At 37.6% G+C, this 19063-nt stretch overlaps 2 protein-coding genes across 2 annotated transcripts in view; both read right to left on the bottom strand.

Annotated features, from left to right (window-relative positions):
• LOC140240817 (sodium- and chloride-dependent glycine transporter 1-like) overlaps positions 1 to 2687 on the bottom strand; it is a 29538-nt gene extending 26851 nt beyond the window's left edge. The window contains exon 1 of the mRNA XM_072320587.1: positions 2527 to 2687. Within this exon, the coding sequence (XP_072176688.1) occupies positions 2527 to 2598 (72 nt within the window). The 5' untranslated portion in view covers positions 2599 to 2687. The remainder of the gene's footprint in view (positions 1 to 2526) is intronic.
• Positions 2688 to 5406: 2719 nt separating this feature from the next.
• LOC140241251 (putative GPI-anchor transamidase) lies at positions 5407 to 18840 on the bottom strand. The gene is made up of 9 exons (XM_072321001.1): positions 18729 to 18840; positions 16207 to 16260; positions 14247 to 14397; positions 12887 to 12963; positions 11769 to 11977; positions 10819 to 10936; positions 9648 to 9758; positions 8332 to 8598; positions 5407 to 7981 (listed from the first exon to the last, which is right to left on the bottom strand). Exons 1-9 carry the CDS (start codon positions 18831 to 18833, stop codon positions 7883 to 7885), a joined length of 1191 nt encoding a protein of 396 aa, XP_072177102.1. The 5' UTR covers positions 18834 to 18840; the 3' UTR covers positions 5407 to 7882.
• Between the last annotated feature and the right edge of the window lie 223 nt (positions 18841 to 19063).

Here is a 19063-nt window from a genome sequence, read left to right as displayed (position 1 = left end):
AAAAAGGGGACAGTAATATTTTGTGATTTTGTGTGCATTTCCTATGGAAAACAGTGCTTTGTTTGGAAACTCATAAAAAACTTGACCATTTTTACCATCTATCACTTTGATTGATTAATTTCATTCAAGTTATGGTAGAAAAGTGGCCTGTGACAATTTCCAATAAAAGAAAACACAGTTATGCTTTAGAAAATGAAAAACGAAGAAATACATAAGAAATTCCAAAAACAAGAAAATACATAAGAATTGAAATGATTTTGGAAGTTTTCATAAGGTACAGAACAAATCCTTCGAAAAAGAAGACTCTCAGTTCTTTTAACGTGCGTTTCACAGGCTAGAATAAGAATCTATATATATGTTGGGCACAACGTCCATAAAATTATTATCAACTATTATTCAGTACATAAATACAGGTCTTTATGGAGAGGAATAGGCATTTCTCATGATTTTGAAGGTCATAAATTGAGGGTCATTGTCAGAACAAAGTAATTGATTGTAACATATCTTGCAAGCATGTATAGATTAATTCCAGTATATACATTTACACCATAAAAAGCTTTTGTGTTTGTGAAAGAATCACAAGTATATCATGCCATAATACACCTGTCGTGTGTGTAATTTGTAGTTAACAAATTTACAGCTATTTTTAGAAGGGCTTCAAGGTCAAGGGTAAAACATTCATGATCAAATTGACACTAAATCTGAAAGAAGAACACAAATACTTTAGAACTTTAATAAGGTAGACTTTCAACTTTCATAATTCTTGAAATATTGTTCTGTGAAATGTCTTTCAAAACACGTATTTATATGCAGTGCAATGAGGAAAACGGAGCAATTTATTGTTTTTATCAAATTTTGGATTAAATTTCAAGGTCATTATTAAGTAATAAAAAGTGTTTTGTGGTATGTATTACTGAAATATGTATAACAGACTATACCTACTGCAAATATCACAGGGCTAGTGCTTTTCATCTTGAAAGTGTGGACATTTGAAATGTCCTCTAAACCCAATATGTGATATTACATGGAAATTTGGCCATTTACGACCATTTTCGGTGGGGTAAATTTGCCATTAAACATTTCGGTAGCAAAATTTCTTTGGTAACCCAAGATAATATAGGTAAATGTCTATCAATACACAAAAATTGATGCCATTCCTAGGTGGGACGAAGGGTGATCCGCGACCTTGAATTTGGCACATTTTTCATTTTTGTCAACTTTGAGGGCGCTCTCCGTAAAAACGGTGCACATGAATGCGCTGATTTTTTTCAAAATTACTGAGCAAGTCAAAGCCTTCAACAGCATAATATTTTAGAACCTAAGGTGATGAAATGTGGAAGATATTAGCCTCTAAATATGCATTAAAATTTTCGAAATTAAAATTTAACACCATTTTCGGTGACCTCGTGCACGTTAACGAAAAGTCAATTTCGCGTCACAGTAAGTTTTTTCTGCAAAGACTATAAAGTTCTCTCAATTTCCAGATAATGAACATTTTTGCGTAAATATCTATGCTAAAACAGTCAATCAAAAATGCCTAATTTTCTTTTAACTAATATTTTGGAATGCGCACCGGTTGCTATGTGAGGCTGTATCTTAGCAACCAATTGACCTTGGGGCAAAATATTTCGGGATTTTCCGTCAGACACTTTGGGGAACATTTGGTGCGATTTTTAAGAAAATCGGAGGGGGTCGGGTGACAACTTTTCTGAAAATTGGATGATTTGACGTGGATTGACCCATTTAAAATTGATTTCATCATTCAAGTGATCGGGTATTGTAACTTCCCTCTGCCAGTCAGTGAATGAAGTGACTCAATCCTTACGCATGACGGAAGAGAAATGTTCATTACTACATCAAAAATACTAACAGTTGTTTTTTCCTATATGCCATAATCATATTAATACATATTGGGTACGTATCAACATCTAAACCATAATAATAAAATAATACTTTTTTGGTGTCTTCTCTACCTTGAATTCTATTGGCACTTTGTATACCGGTATAACGTAATTCCTACAGTCTGTAGTATGATGAAATCCGAGCTTGCAACAGGGAAATGGAAAATCCCTCCAAGCTCCCTGCTTGCAGCGTATATATTTTCTGTGCACTGTTTGTGTCTGTTTATGTACCATGTAGGCCTATTTCGTGGAGTTGACAATGGAATACGCCGGAAGCCCCTCGCATTCATAGACACAGTTGATTCATCCCATCCATGACCAAGGTCGATCGGAATGCATTTCACGATCACTAATATCATTGACGTCAATTGAAATACTGAAGGCCTGCAAAGCAAAATTTTGCAATCATTAACTTAATAACAGGCTCTATGAAACAGTCACAGCACAGCTTTTGAGCCATATACCAGTGGCCGGTGGTGTATCATCACACAGAGATATATACTACCACTAAATCGTCGCCACTCGTAGCGCAGCTGTACGAAGTGAATGTAGCTGTAGCTTGGCTGTAGTTCAGTAGCCTGTCACTCAATAACAGCAGCAACACTATCACTCTCGCTTCACTTACCGGGTCACTCTGGGACGTTTCCCGGGCTGCGGACGGAGGAGGTTCACCCGCTGTTTCGGTGCTGGCGGCCATTTCTTCGGCTGTGGCGGCCGTTGCTTCCGTGGTGGTGGTGGAAGCAGCCTCAGTGGGGTGCTGCTTGGAAGGCGATGTGTTGCTTTCATTACTATCTTCTGCCATGTTCCAGTGTTTGGTACGAGAGGTGAATTGATTAAAAGTTCAGCGACCTTTCTCCATGAAAAAAACGAAGGATCTGTTTGACCACTGTATAACACACTACGACAAGATTCGAACGAGACACTCCCGCGCGGCGGTTTACGGAGTAATTTCTCAGTTGCTCTTGTGTTATGGTGCTGTGCCCTTTACGAATGGTTTTCCGGAAATGCAACGGTTTATAATTTGTTCGCATAACGCTGGTGGCGCATCCTTGTGCGCGTTCGCCGTATCGCGTCGCCGTCAACAACCCACCAAATACGAAATCGCGTGTCCACGCGATGTATTGCATTATGTGGGCACTAAGCATATTTTGCGTTATTATGATCGTGAAATAAGAATGGTATATGCACATACATGTATACGTGTACATGTGTGTATTCAATCATGGACCTCGTTGTAGTAGGTCCATGATTCAATGTACATGTATATCTAGGCTACTAATCCTAGGAGTATATTACAAATGCATATATATATATATATATATATAATGTGAGAAATAGTTCCCTGGGTCCCGAACGTACGCGGTGCCGCATTGTTGGATGTATATAGTTGAAAGAAATTGGACTGAGGCGGGACGTTGCTCTCGATCTTAGTCTCCCTTTTATATGATTATTATATGGCAGCATTATGATATAAGAATTTATTTATATATTTTTTGGACATATGATGTTATTCTGATGATGACTGGAGGTTAGAGTGGATATTTGTATTGAATTGAATGATTGATTTGTGTATATAAAGGAAAGGATTGAGAAGATTGGTAATATGTGAAATTGCATTATATATTATATGACACATCAGGTTATTCATATAATAATCGTTCTGTTGGTAGGTCCTGACGAAGGCCCAATGACGGGCCGAAAGCTTGACAAATAAAAGGGAGACTAAGATCGAGAGCAACGTCCCGCCTCAGTCCAATTTCTTTCAACTATATATATATATATATATATATATATATATATATATATATATATATGTATATATATATATATATATATATACATATATATATATATATATACATATATACAAATACACATATTATATATATATATAATATACATATACATATATCATTTCTTTCTTGTACTCTCTATATATTATATATATATATATACATATATTATTTCTCTTCTTTTTTTGTATGATACTATGATACACACACATAGATAAAGGTAGAGAGAGAGTGTGTGTATACAATTAAGTATTACAGTGTGGGCCCTATTCTTGCCAGTGCACACATACTGGTGCTCTTTGATAGGCCTATGGTAACTTCAAGCTTTGTAGGCCTATATCAGGCGAAATACATGTATACACATAATAATACAGAGGATAAATTAAAGGATGCATATTTGAATTTGATACTGTATACTGCTGTATATGCATAGTGAAACACATTCACATATAATATACTCAGTACATGTATGTGTATTTTTTCTTTTTTAAACTGTAAAGTGTATGAAATGAAATGAACTAATCATACATGCCTATGATTGTAATTGTAGTATATATACTAATTATACTGTCTTACGCATACGTATATAATGTCTCCACGACCTGGAAGTTTAAATGTTGGCACATTTCTTGCATCTCTCTATATATATGCTTAATTATATAGATATAGATATAGATATAGATATAGATATAGATATAGATGCATGGACAGACAGTGGATGCAATGTATGAATATAATTATGTAATCTTAGAGGTACACACTGTAGGCCTACTACTTACTAGTCCAGTCGAATATAGTTAAGTACAGTACATTTAATGAATCTATGGATCAATAATCCGTAAATACACTGTACTTTAATGTTCTTAAATCGGTAAATGAAACCATATTGCTACCTTCAAGCAAACCCCAATTGCACCAGTACATACAGAAGCTTACAAGAGCCACCAAGAAGACAAGAAGGCGAGAGCCTAGATTTCATCTCGTTGATTTCCCCCGAGATTGAGAAGACGATACACTGTCATTCCCTTCTTCTCTCAGACCCTAAAAGGTTGAATGGTGAGGAATCACGTCTTCTTGCTTCCGTAGCATAAAGATCCTGTAATGTGACTAAATAACCGCATTAGTCTGCTGGCTGTCGATTCTTAAAGAAATAAAAAATAAAAAGATAATAATGATAATGATAATAATAATAATAATAATAATAATAATAATAATAATAATAATAATAATAATAATAATAATAATAATAATAATAATAATAATAATAATAATAATAATAAATGATAATAACAATAGGCCTAATAATAATAATAACAAAATAAAATAAAAATGTGTGCCAGCAAGGAGTACATTTCAAATCATCATCAGCAGGAGAATCCGTATCACAGTCACCAAAATCATCCCCACCAAACTAATCCTATTCACAATATGATCATCTTCACTGTCGGCCTATCACTATCACCGTCATGACCCCATCACCATTACTTACCCAACCATCACTGTACAATCACCATCACCATCAGTAAGATGATCATTACCATCATCACCGGTGTCATCATCATCATCATCACCATCATCGCAACTACCTACCATCAGCCACCTTCATCATCACCAACATCACTATCACTCTCAGCATCACCACAACCATCATCACCTCCTTCATTATTGCTGTCAGTCACTCTGAATAATCATTCTTTTGCCCTTTTTTTTAATCATCTTTCACATGTGGATTTTGTATTTTCTCTATCCCAACCAAGAAATCTCTTCCATTAGAATTCATCCTATGAAAAATGCTGATGATAACACAATCATTGTAGCAATGCTACTAACATTCTACATATGTATTTCTATATTTTCATAATTTCCCATCACCTTAATAAATCTAAACTTTCCAGAGACGCTGCATGTGGATATCACTGTTCTGTCCTAAAACAAGTGTAAATAAGAACATTCATATTTCATATGACAATGTACTTTTTGGTGTTTTATTACTTCCACTGTGTGACTACCAGTGTCTTAATGCATACAATATGAAGACACAATAGGACAGTGTTTTCCTTTGAACAGATGGACTCTTGTTTCATGAAGCACTTCAGGAAAACTGTTACTTAGAGCAATAGTTTCAGTTTCCATAGCGACAGATACACAACCAATCAGCTACAGCCATTTCATTTCTTGATTCAATGACAACTACTAAAAATAGCATATGAAATTGGGCCAAGGTGGATGACTTAATTACAAAATCACAAATTAAACTTTCGTCACTAATTTCATTTCTTAACAACAAAGAAAGAGACTGTTTATAAATCTGAAATACATCCAATGAAATCAACACATCACATCATGTTTTGGCAAGGCAACGGTAGAGGTTTTCAAAGAAACAATATTTCAAACTTTCACATAGTGTTTGATTAATACAGAATTGTCCAGCATTGCCATGAACTTGAACAGCAACTGGAATAGAAATAACATTTGAAAAGGCAATATGATTCTCCAAAACCAATTGCAAGTTCATGTCATTCAAACCACATAATCAAAAACTTTTTTATCCTAAATCAACTGCAACTGTAACTATGAGAGAAATGCACATTTTACTTCATTTGAAAATGTAGCTTTCAGTAACCAAAGAAAGTGTAGTAAGTATTATGCTATATTCCAATTTAGTCCTACCGTTTCCAATTCCCTGCTATGAATGATCACACAGCTGAAAACCCAGATGTCAAACTTGGTATTGTATCACTGTTAAAGGCTTGCACAAAACAACAACACAAACAATGTAGTTCTGGAAACAAAACTACTGTATGTGCCATGAAAACCTGGCTTACTTTATTTCTACACACAAGATTTTGACAATTGCCCTCATGTTCTTGATAAAACTGCAGATGGCATAAAAGAGAAAAAAATACCAAACACATGTACTGACATGTTAATGAGTGATTTAAAAAAGGAAAACATACTGCAAAAAAGATGTTTTTTGGGTTTCTTCTTTTTTTTTCGCAACTTGATCTAAAGTTTGAACTCACTTATGTGGAAGATAAAATCTTCTATCATATGCCAAATGTCTGCAATGTGGAGCATTGAAAAGCCTTTCTTTTTTCTGTAAATTCTTTTAACTGTGCTACATGGAAAAATCAAAATTTTATAGTGCTGCAAGCATTCTGCTTCTAGGGTCACTTTCTGGATTTTTTCCTCAGTCTTGATGAATTGACTCTTTAAATAAACTGGCTGGATTATGTATGTCATATTATATGAGGTTTAGATTTCACTTGACCATAAATATCTATAACATGAATATCATCCTGTATATTGTTGGTCAACTTCATAATGTAGCCTGCAAACATAGAGGCACTTTGCATTTCAACACAATGCCAATATAGATATGTTAAGTTCCTCAAAATTTTTAGGAAACACTCATTCACTTTTTTTTTTTTTTTGGTCATGTACCCTTTCTGTTATAGTTTTTCAATAATGCCAAACTTTTCCTCAATTCATGGATAAGGTATATATATATATTTTTTTTAATGCAAAAGTACATATAATCTGTTTGTCTTAGAAGTCATAAATTAAGGGCTAGCATTTCACATAATTTTAATATTATATTAATCACAACATCGGTAGGTACCCAGACACTGATGAACAGGCTAGTCTCACACGTTGATGGTCACTTTGAAATTGCAAAATCACAGGTACTTTCAGTAATACATCTTTCAATGAATCAAAATACAAGTATACAAAAAGAATCATCCTCAGGCACCATTTCTCTCTGCTGCACACTGAGAGAGTTGTTCATGAGTTCATAAGAAGCAGGAATGTAAGGAACGTTGTGTAAAATGTCTTCTCACTATGTGTATTTCACCGCTGTGAAGCATATGTTGATTGCTAGGCTGTCACTTCTCCCGTCATCACTCCTTCTAAAATCCTCTGCGAATACTGCTTCACTTTTGCTTCGTTTTGACAGCTTCACAGCTTCCATACCAAAGGAATATGCTGACTCCCAATACTGCTACAAGTTGTGCTAACAGATGATCAAAACTCACACTCTTTTGTATTTGTGCATGTACCAACATAGTTGACTCCTCCAAAACATGAAGAAATTCCTTATCAGTATGGTGTCTTTAAATGACATCTCACAACAGCTGTATCCTCTCACTAATTTCAGTCGTATTGCACTGCTCCATGCTCAGTGTGTCATGAAAGTGTCCGTGTGAACAAGGCCACTCCTGCTAGTCCAACAAATGCACTGCTGGCAATGACAAAGAGGAATGAGAACTTTGTCCCACTTTTTCCCTGCAGTAAGAACACAGAGAGAAAAAAATGAAATGTAAGTTACAAAACTTCTCAAGCTTTGTAATGCTTAAATACCTGCCACAGCACAAACTCATCAAGATAAAGATGATAAAGTGAAATCCATTTGATGAATACATGTATAACATGAGGCAACCAATAGATACTGCTTCCCCCCTGCTAATAAGACTAATGTCTAACATATGTACATAAAATAATATATACACATATATGCCAAGGGCAGACATTTTGCTTCATTAATTCTGTTTCCCTGCCCTGTCAACAATTCACCTCAGGAGGTGGTCAGGTCACAGTTCATGACCTTTGACCATGTGTCACATGATGGCACTCACCTTGTCTGGGCTGATCTTTAAAGCCTCGTCGGGAAACTGAGACACATAAGCCAGCTTCTTCCCACCTATCTTGCGCTCCTCCTTTTGAACACTGTCCGCTTCCCTAGATGATGCAATGCTGGAGAGGTTGAGTCTTGCCGTGGAGACCTCCACGTTTCGCACGCTGCCAAAGAAGTCGGTGACGAGGGTCTTTTTGGGGTCCCTCTGGAACAGGTCTGCCCGAACTCCTGGTGTTGATTTGCACACTCGCTGCGGACAAACTTTGAACTGTGTAAAAGAAGCAAAACCATCTGATTTCAGTCACTACATCACTCTTGCGACTAACAGTCTGCAAACATGTGAAAAAAATTCCACTTAAAACACACCATATTTGCATCAAATTCAATATCTTTATTGTCCTGACAACTAGGTACTCAATATCATAACTTTCACTTTTTCATATTGATATCATTAGCTTGCCCTATCTAACCTGGAATCCTCGTGTGCACATTGACAATGGCATCAAATTTGTCCAACAAAGTAGGTTAGTAATGAGGATACAATGTTGGCTTAATGTTGTGGCCTGCATTCAGTTGAAATTTACCCCATATGATTCATATTTAAAAGAGAAATATGATGCAGAATTCAACACAAATGCTTGGCACAAAGTTGACACAACAAGCCTTTGCTTTGCCTGTTAGGCAGCAGTAGCTGATAATCATCAATTAGTTTATGCTTTGGATGACATTAGCAGTGGCATGGTGGTCCTATGGCCCCAGTGACCCAGGGTCACCAGAAATAGATGCCAGGCCACCACTTTTTGAGGAAAGATACATTGTATGTGTTGGTGGCCTGATCACGCTACCAAATTTCATTGTCAGCAACCACAAAAAAAAAAGAAAAGAAGTTAGTGTCAAGCCTTGGTTTAGATGATTTCTACTCTTTACAAAGTTAGTCATAACCATGTTCATTCAAAATGCAACTTCTTGGCAACTGCACCACCAAACTTCAAAATTCAATATGATAATGATCAAGTACAAAGTGTCACAGTGTACCACCAAATGGCAATGACCGATGCATGCCACATTTCATACAGACCACATAAAGGCAATATAATAAGATCTCAGAAAAAAAAAAAATTACGTCAGTTATACTGGAACAAGTCCAAATCGCATGTACATATTCAACTTTATCTCACACATTACCATTCTGAAGTCACCTTATGTTGATAGTGGATCTTACTTTCATGAATGATTTCAAAATGACATGTAGCACATAGAACACAAGAAAAGATACCCACTACATTAATGGTAAAAATTGAATATTATCATACTCACAAAATCATCCATGGTCTTCTGACTTGATGGTGTCATTTTCTCCAAGAACTCCAGCACATAGTATGTATATCTATCAATGATGTAGACACCAATGGCTGAATCATGGTGATGCTGCGTGAGGGAGAGAAGTTGATAAATATGCTAACTACCAGTATCTTGGGTGAAACATGTACAGAACAGAAAACTAGCTTCTGCCTTAACCACAAGCACATCATGGCAAACCTGGAAGATTCATTTATTTATACAATAATGATATCTTCAATTGTTGGTGTTCCCATAAAGTTATTATGGCAGTTTACTAGATAACAGTGTGCAATCATCATTTATGCCCTATACCAAATATTATCATAATATAATAAACATGATGCATAAAGGTTATTTGAGGAAGACCTCCACATGTGCTGACAATGGTTTCTTCTGGATCATTCAAATACTTATTATGTACCATCTCAACAATTGTCTTTCCCTTGTATTTGTAAAAGAGATAATGTATTATGTGTATGAATGTTTTAATATATGTACATTGTACATGTATTATGTACATACATGTAGCTTCAGACATCCCACACACCACACAAAGATGAAATGAACCTTTTTGAATTTGTTCCATATTTTTGCCAAATTTTTGCCAAAAGTTCAGAACAACCAAGAACGATTACTGAACAATGAGGAAAGAAATCACAGAAAGAAAGGATCACTGTAAGTTTACAAGAAAGTATTGGAATTCCATCAAATTTCTATCCCTCCCCATTTGGTCCTTCAAAGCCTCTACGCAATAATATTTTGTCATCTATGGAATAGCTTTCACACAGATACGAAGTACAGAACCCCGGCCTTAAATCTCCTTTGTATCTGTTATAAGGTTCAATCAAGCATTTTAATCAATTCATTACTTAGGTGCCCAGAAAAATAGATATATTATCTGGGTTTTACAAGCAATTTAGAATCACAATTGATTATATTTCACCCTGACAAAAAGCAAAGAAACATTCTGTCTTGGCCAAAATTACCAAACAGGAAAACAATACACTTTACATCAAACCCAACACTGAGGAGAGGTGATATATGTAAATAGTGAAAACATAAGAATGAGAAGAATACATAAGAATGAGAAGGGGGGGGGGGGGGGACTGCAAGAGATCAATGTATGTGTAAACCATGAGATACTCACCGACAGTGAATCCTCACCAACTTGGCTGCTACCTATGCCGATAATGTTGGGTGAGTAGAAATACTTGTACATGGAGACAGCTTGGCAGGTGTCAACGATGAACAACAATTCATGGTACCTGGAAAGGAGAGTTTCAGAGTGTGTCATTCAATCACTGGATCTATTCTCTCACACTTTTAAAATCTAAGCCTTATTTCAATTCAATTCAATAGTTTGTTTGTTTTTTCAAATAAATTCAATGACATTTTTTTTTTTCATTCCCGAGTCAGGGTACAGCCTATCTTGCATTTCTAGAATGAAAGCCCAAAACAGTACTTACCTACCCAATAATCAGATGCAACTTGGATGCACTGAAGCAGGTATCCTATGCTTCAATGCAGCAAGTTTCCATGCACTATGCCTCACATATTCCCATGAATTCGAATAGCAGAGCTAAAATCTTTAATGAAAATATTTTAAAGGCATTATTTACCATTTGCAGATGAAACACAACCCAGCTTTAGTACTTCTAAATAGTTCTAAAATGTGAGATAGGGATAGAAACAACCAATGTAAAAATTTTAATCAGCATAATCAATGTTAAGTATTGTTAAATATACAAAAAGTGAACAATAGTTGTAATAAAATTGTTTCTAGAATAAACTGTCTACAGTTATGGTTTATTGAGGAAAATAGTAATATCTCCTTATATTTGTGGCTTTATTGTGAAATTTTCATATGGTAGGATGTTTTGTGATAAAACTGACCTATAACATATGCATCAAATGTGATGACTCAAACATTTCTAACTGCTCCAAATGGTAAACAGTAGCTTTAACAGCTGATTATTTTGCCCCGAGGCACATCTATGTTGCTTGAGGTGGTTTTGATGGCTGTGTCACTGAATGAACAGCACATCACTGCACTGCTGCCTAACAACAAATTGTCAGAGAATTCAACCACACCCTCACCTGCTCTTCTTCCACATCTGCTGGAAAGCATCGGCCAGCTCAATGCTACTGATCTCCTCAGCATCCTGAAACTTGAGAAATCCATCGCCACCGTGGCCAGTCATGTACACCAGGACATTGCTGCGGTCATCGGTCAGCAGACGCTTGGACCGTGGGGTGCTTGGTGGCAGGCGCCCGGTCAGCACACGAATGAAATTCTCAACTGTTACCTTCAAGGAGGCAAAATTGCACAAAATATCACTTTTTGCTACATTACGGTATTAAAAATAGCCTTTATATTTATTTGGCCCTTTCTTACCTTGCTCAGTTTTTTCTTTGAAATTACGCGAGAATTTCATTGTCTTTCCTTACATATCAGGACTGCAGAGTTGCAATCAGAATGTTCTTTCTTCATGAAGAATGAATATCAGAGAGAGGTGATGATTGATGATTAGAAGCAACACAAAAAGTGTGAGAAACAAAGTGAGATCAAACAAGTGACAGGATTACAGATTTTACAAAGTCAAGACACAGGCAAGAAACCACACCTTCAGATTCCATCAATTCCTCAAAGAAATAGAACAGCAACACCACTATCACTTTAAAGGGATCGTATAGTTTTGGTCGAGACCTAATTTCAGGTTTCTAACATTTTTTGGTGAGATAATGAGAAACCTCTTGTGAAATATGAAAGAGCATGTAATACTATGAGGAATTCAACATTTATTTGATGAAAATTGATTTTGAAATGGCCGAGATATCCAAAACAGAGCGATTCTAATAAGTGTGGGATCCACACTTTATTACGATCGCTTTGTTTTACTTTGTTTTTGGATGTCTCAGCCATTCCAAACCCAATTTTCATCAAATAAACTTTGAATTCCTCTTGAAATGGTTAGCTCTGTACTATTTCATAAGTGTTTTCTTGGTATCTCGCAAAAAGTTAAAAGCCCAATTCTCATCTCCACCAATACTGTCCCTCCTCATCAGTGTCATCCTTGCTAGAGTACCTGCTCATAACAAGGATACATACAATGCTCCTTGTAGCTCATGTTGCCTTTCAGAGTATGAGACACATTTCTCCAAGGTGAGGTAAAAACATATCAAATCTACATGTATTTTTAAATGTAAATATTTACCTCGTATCCCCTGTAATCCACCTCAATGTCATCCCCGTATACATTGATATGCTGCTTTGCATTGTTGAATACAGCCGCTAGAAGGTAGAACAAAGTAGAAACTCAATCAGTGATCACAAAGTTCTTATATGCCTGAAATAAACCTGATGTACAACAAAGGCAGCAGTCAAGATCTAAAAGTACTTGAAATTTTACTAATGTTTCATATAAGTCTATAGGTTCCATCTTTTTTTTTTTTAATTCTAAACACAAATTGTGTTGACTGTATGTGAGTGCCATGGACATGATGGAAAATAAACTTTTATATATATTATGTAGAAAAAAAATCACACTAACAGGTCAAATGGAAATCCTGCTTCTTCCAATTCAGGCAATGAGCAAGAAAATATTCCTCCACCTGCTATTTTCTTTGATTACTGAAAGCATTTTCTTGTCCTGTTGAAGCAATTCATTACATATCATAAAGCAAATATTGTATTTTCTGCAAAATCACATTCTGGACAGGACACTGGTACTGCTTTGCCAGCAAAAAAAAAAAAAATAATAATAAAAAATACAACAAAACAACACAAAACACCAGTATTATCCATATTTGAACATATGATTCACTCACTCTATCAATCCAAAACTAACTGATCTATAACTGAATGGATTTCTAAATCATTTGATTAACGAATTATTCAGACAAAATATGTCATCATACGTAGGTGAGGGGCTTATTACAGCATGCTTCACAGAATTAATTGCAGTGTAACATGTAATAAGTATACATCAGCATCCAAACTGAGTTGAAAAATAATGATGAATGGTAATGGGAATAGGTTGAAAGTAGTTTGTAGTGTTAAGTGTCCAGTCCATAAGAGAATTTCAGAACCTCAGAGGGAACAGGTTACAGGTAGTCCTTTAGTGTAAAGTGTAAGATTTACATCAGGATTTCAGAATCGCACAAGGAACTGATAGAGATAGTCCTGTAGTGTAAACTCTTAAGTCCACAGGAATTTCAGAATCTTATAGGGAACGAGTAGTCTGTACAGTGTAACATCCATATGAGGACCTGAATCTCACAGGGAATGGGTTACAAGTGGTCCTACAGTGTAAAGTGTAAAGCCCGTATGACTAGATTTCAGAATCTCACAAAATGGATAGCAGGTAATCCTTTAGTTTTAAGTGTACAGTCCATAACAGGATTTCAAAATCTCACAAGAAATGGGTTACAGGTAGTGGTTTAGTATAAAGTGTGCAGTCCATACAAGGATTTCAAAATCTCAAAGGAAATGGGTTACAGGAACACTGTAGTCCTTTACTTTACAGTGTCATACATGAAGATTATGGTGAGTGACCCATGCATGATTGATTTCACCTGGCCTTGGATTGCGAGCATTGCAGGCCATGTCGTCAGCAATCATGAGAATAATTTGACTGTCTGGGATGCCAAGTCTCTTCACACTGTGGTAGATGGACAGCGCATTGGCCACATGCCGGTAATTGAACCAAAATCGGGAGGTGCAGACCTGGAATTAACGTACAGGGCAAAGGAATAAATCCTGATGAAACATAAAGGAGTAAGTCATACTCGGGTAAATAAATTCAAACTTCACATCTTAGTTCTTCTTTTTTCTTAATTCTGAAATTTACAATGTACAAGCAATGATTGGATGCAGACAATGAAAATGAAATTTCACGGCATTACACAAGCAAATTCACACTTCAATACTTTTATTCACAAATGAACCATCTCTGATACTTATCCTACATACATGTACAAAAAGAGATTCCAAGGTTGCAAAACTGCCAAATTATATTTCACTGTAATGGATCTACCATACACTTAAGAATCACACACACAATGCCAAATTAGTGCAGCTGACAAAGAGAGTAACTTTTGTGCTCCTGAAACTAAAGACCCATGCTTGAAAAAGAAAAAGAAAACATATGTGACCCGCTACAACAAAAAGGTCCTAAAGTCGCGCACGGTCGAAGCCGTGAAAATTGAGTTTGAAGTCAGAGCATTAAAATTGGTCAAAACTTACGATTTTCTGATTTTGATATATTATTGGAGTCTAACATGTCTTCTATCTTCTGTCGAAATTTTGAAGCAAAATGATCAAAGGAAAGATTTAAAAATAGCGTTTTTCTGAGCCATGTTTTTTGGGCGTTTCCACGAAGCAGAAACTGGTTTGAAAATTTGGATTGAGCGCCACAGATAGGTTCCGCCCCTAACAACGACCAGAGTGATCTCATTGGTCAGTTTGCCGCTTGCTGCTAACCGAGGCGTGAAGCTCGCACACTGCCCAGTCGACTGGTGCGTGTCAGCGGAGTGCGCTATGCTCAGCCGCTTCTCACATCCTGGTCACTGATTGGTTGTTGAGGAGACCGCCGACGCTGATGTGCTTGAATGAACTCTTTGGGGGTTGCTAGGGCTTACCTTCTATTGTCCAGAGGTGAAAACTCACTTGTGTGTCCCTTGATCGCGATTGCGTCGAAAGGAAGACTTTTAGGGCGCTTTTCTCGAAACAGTGATTTTCCAGACGTCTCGACATGCTCTCTTTTAAACATCGATATTTCCGCAGCCGATTATTTTTATAAAATGTGTTATATATCAATTTAACGCAGAAAGATTAGGGGATTATATCATGCAATTTTCAAATAATCGACCTCGCCCGACTTTAGGATCATTTTGTTGTAGCGGGTCACATATATATTCATAGAGTTATAATCTCATAGTCAATTTTAAAAAATACACTTCCATTCTTTAGTTGAATATCAGAGTGCTCTCAAAATATCAAATTCACATTTTCTCAAGTAGAATTTTCTTTTAGACTGTGCTCAATGCATGTGAAGTACATCATTTTCTCCCTTGTCAACACACGAGTAATACACTGTTGTATAGTCAAGTTTTAGAAGCATTATTAACTCTTAATATCTTTGTGTACACACAAGGAGAAGATGTATGCCTCAGCATCTCTCAGCAATGTAAAAATGCTGAACAATCAAGGTAGATGGCTTCTTGGAGGAAACAAAAAAAGAACACCAGTTCTAGGATAAAATGATCTATAGACTGTACTAAACATTACAATTGTACTTCAGTATTTTGCTGTGTCTGAATAGCTTTGATCTACAGCACTGCAATCACCAATTAGCAAACAAAAAAGAAACCCTCTCTTTGATGGAAATGCTCCTGTACAACATCACAAAAAACTTCAAGGCACTGAATTTATTATTCATTACACTCTTGAGCTTAGCAGAGGAATAGAAACTCGATCACTGTTTCTGTATTATGCAGGCCTGTTTCCAACCTCAGTAATTTGGAGCAGACTTACCAACACCGCCCAGTTGTTTGTGTGGCCTTTGTTGAAAAATTTCTCAGCTTCATTCTGTGAATATCAATAACAGAGTATAAGATTGAATTTTGTTTTTCAAAATAACCACAAAACAAAAACAAAAACTCCAGGCAGAGTAACAGACATTGTAACTGTTGCTTGACGCAGTCCTTTTAGTTAGATTTTATTTTTGGAAGAATCTGTCACTGTTCATAGTTGATAGGAAGTGATCTGTAATCAAAAGCAATGTTTCCACTGTGTTTCCCATTTTGAGAATCCAGTTGTTGTCACTTGTTGTTCAAGCTGTTGTACAGTACCACCAAGTGCTAGCATAGCTAAAAGATAAAGGTGCATCATTCAATAATAAATTTTATCACTAGATTCACATTCAGTCTTTGGGGGAAAAAAAAGAGAAAATTGAATTCACAATGTAACATTCTGGCACAGGGAGGATGCTCACATTTAACTAGAATAGCCCCGTCGCTGTATAGAAGCCATGCTTTGCAAAGCGTCTAGTCGGGCTGGCTCACATTGTATTAGTCATTACAATTGTACATTCCCGGTTCATTGACATTGTATACTATTATGTAGGTTGAGACAGAGACCAAGCGACTCTGTTTATTCTTGGTCTTTTACATATCATGTAATATGCAGGGGCAGCGCAGCCTGGGGGCCGTGGGGGCCCGGGCCCCCACACTTTTTGTGCACCATACAAAGGAATACATAAGGTGCCATCACTTTGGGCCCCCACACTTTTTTCAACCCTGAAGTACGTAAGAGGCACTACAATGGGAGGGGAGAGAATGAGCTGAGGACCTTTTTTTTTTGCTTGCCAGCTGAAGAAACCCGGAAGTGGACGGGTAGAGATGAGCTGAGGACCCTTTTTTTTTTTTTTTTTTTTTGATTGTCAGCTGAAGAAACCCAGAAGTGGACGGGGACGGGGAGAGATGAGCTGAGGACCTTTTTTTTTTTTTTTTTTTGCTTGTTAGCTCATGAAACCCGGAAGTGGGCCCCCACATTTTTGAAAACAGTGCGCCGGCCCTGATATGCTGCTGTTTCACTAGTTCAACTGCTGGCCTCCACTCTAGCTCTGTAATAACAAACATTGCTCCAGAACGATAGAACTAGAATATAGAGTGTAGACTAGCTACATGAATATTAGAGTAAAACACCCCGTTAGCGGTAGCCTTTTGACAAGGCCTTGTGGCTGAAGATTGAGACTAACTCGCCACACCAAGAATTGCGAGAAACGGGTGAACGTGAGACCGAGTGGCGCAGCCACAAGGCCTTTTGAAACCTGGGTTTTTTTCCCTACCGCCTCCCGACAAAGGTGAATATGAATCATTCACGTATTCATGAGTCAGAGCACAGTTGGTATGCTAATAAGGACGTGTAAACGCTGCGCTGGCAATGCAGGCAGCTACGGATGAGCGAACCGCCAACATGCATACTTATGCGTATTCATTAGATGCGACGGCGTGGTGAGCAATGCAGTCGCTGATTGGCTGCTACCCTATAAGGGTAGCAGAATCGGCGAGAAACAAAGCTCAAGATAAAAAATTCATGTCAGGTTTCAAAAGGCCTCGCGGCTGCGCCGATCGGTCTCTCATTCACCAGTTCTCTCGCAGTTAGTCTCTTTCACAGCCACAAGGCCTTGCCAAAAAGGCTATGTTAGCAGCAGATTTTGTACAGGGTGCCTTCATCTGTGCCTGTGGCAGGGCAGGGGTCATTGATGTGAAGGCCCAATAATTAGGTGTCACTTTCCATAACATACACTTGCGAGTATAAAAGTTTGCACATGTGAAACTCCTGCTTGTGTGTTAATCCGTCGGCGTCGAGGACGAGTCCCAAGTCAAGTATACTCGGTCAGGCCAGGTGTCTATCAGAAATGTGTGTCATACCAAGGAGGTATCTCCTTGGTCATACTCACTCATAACAAAATCAAACCATCCTCAATGGCCTTAAAAGGGACTAAGCAAACATGATGATGTTCACTAGCTGTTTCTTTTCCCATGTTTCCTGCTGAATGAAAGTGCCCCTACCAGACCAGAAATAGGCACCATGCCGCAAACTCTAGTCCCAGATACCGACATTTATACAGTGACAATCGACAATGAGGCTCTCTCAGATCACTAGCCTACATCCATCTATATCTACAGCATACACACTTGTACCTGCATGCGTGCTTAGACATTATTTGAGTGGCCACAACAACGGTGTATAGGCCTGGCGTGGCCTGGCCTACACACAGCCCGTCCAGACAGATGCCGGGCGCAGTACGCGAACGGTTCTGAGCTGTGCAGTGAGTGCACGAGTACAGTGCATGCAGCACAGCGCAGCGGCGAGCGGCCGGGCTGCCGGCTAGGCTGTGTGTAGTAGGCGAGCCTGACGCTGCTGTAAAGTGTCCCAGTGATGAAGAATGTTGTAAGTTTTTAACCTGTTTTTACTGGCATCATCAGCCAAACAATCCATAAAATCATATAGATATTACGAGTTGAAAAGTGATAACCTAGACTCTCTACCTCAATTCCATTTCCTGTGACAGTAGACGAGCACAGCATCAACAAAAGAAATCCGACAATGCACACAGACAGCCCAGCAGCGGTCTGGATCATGGAGGTCGCCATCTTGTGGTGCGTAGTATCACGTGACAGCGATCTCGAGGTTGACGATCCTTATCGCCCCGCCCACTTTTGGGTAGCGACTGCACGCCGTATCCAACCGTAGCTCCATGGTTGTACCATGTACCGCTCGTATTTTCAGCAGGTTGATTGTCGGGTGCTGGATTTCACACAAGTACAGTAGGCAAGCGGAGGAAAGACACGTCGAAGTGGTCAGAAAACCAGCTTCTCTTCTC

The sequence above is a fragment of the Diadema setosum genome, chromosome 17, assembly GCF_964275005.1.
Source record: "Diadema setosum chromosome 17, eeDiaSeto1, whole genome shotgun sequence".
Classification (NCBI taxonomy): domain Eukaryota; kingdom Metazoa; phylum Echinodermata; class Echinoidea; order Diadematoida; family Diadematidae; genus Diadema; species Diadema setosum.
The sequence above is the reverse complement of the archived record's forward strand: the minus strand, read 5'-3'. Positions and strand labels throughout refer to the sequence as shown.

Bases quoted from the DNA above. Each gene is read 5' to 3' on its own strand.
- LOC140241251 (XM_072321001.1), bottom strand. From the start codon at position 18,833: ATGGCGACCTCCATGATCCAGACCGCTGCTGGGCTGTCTGTGTGCATT. The intron at 11,978-12,886 runs GTAAATATTTAC...GCCTCCTTGAAG, and splicing joins TGGATTACAGGGGATACGAG to GTAACAGTTGAGAATTTCAT. The intron at 7,982-8,331 runs GTGAGTGCCATC...TTCTTACTGCAG, and splicing joins TAAAGATCAGCCCAGACAAG to GGAAAAAGTGGGACAAAGTT.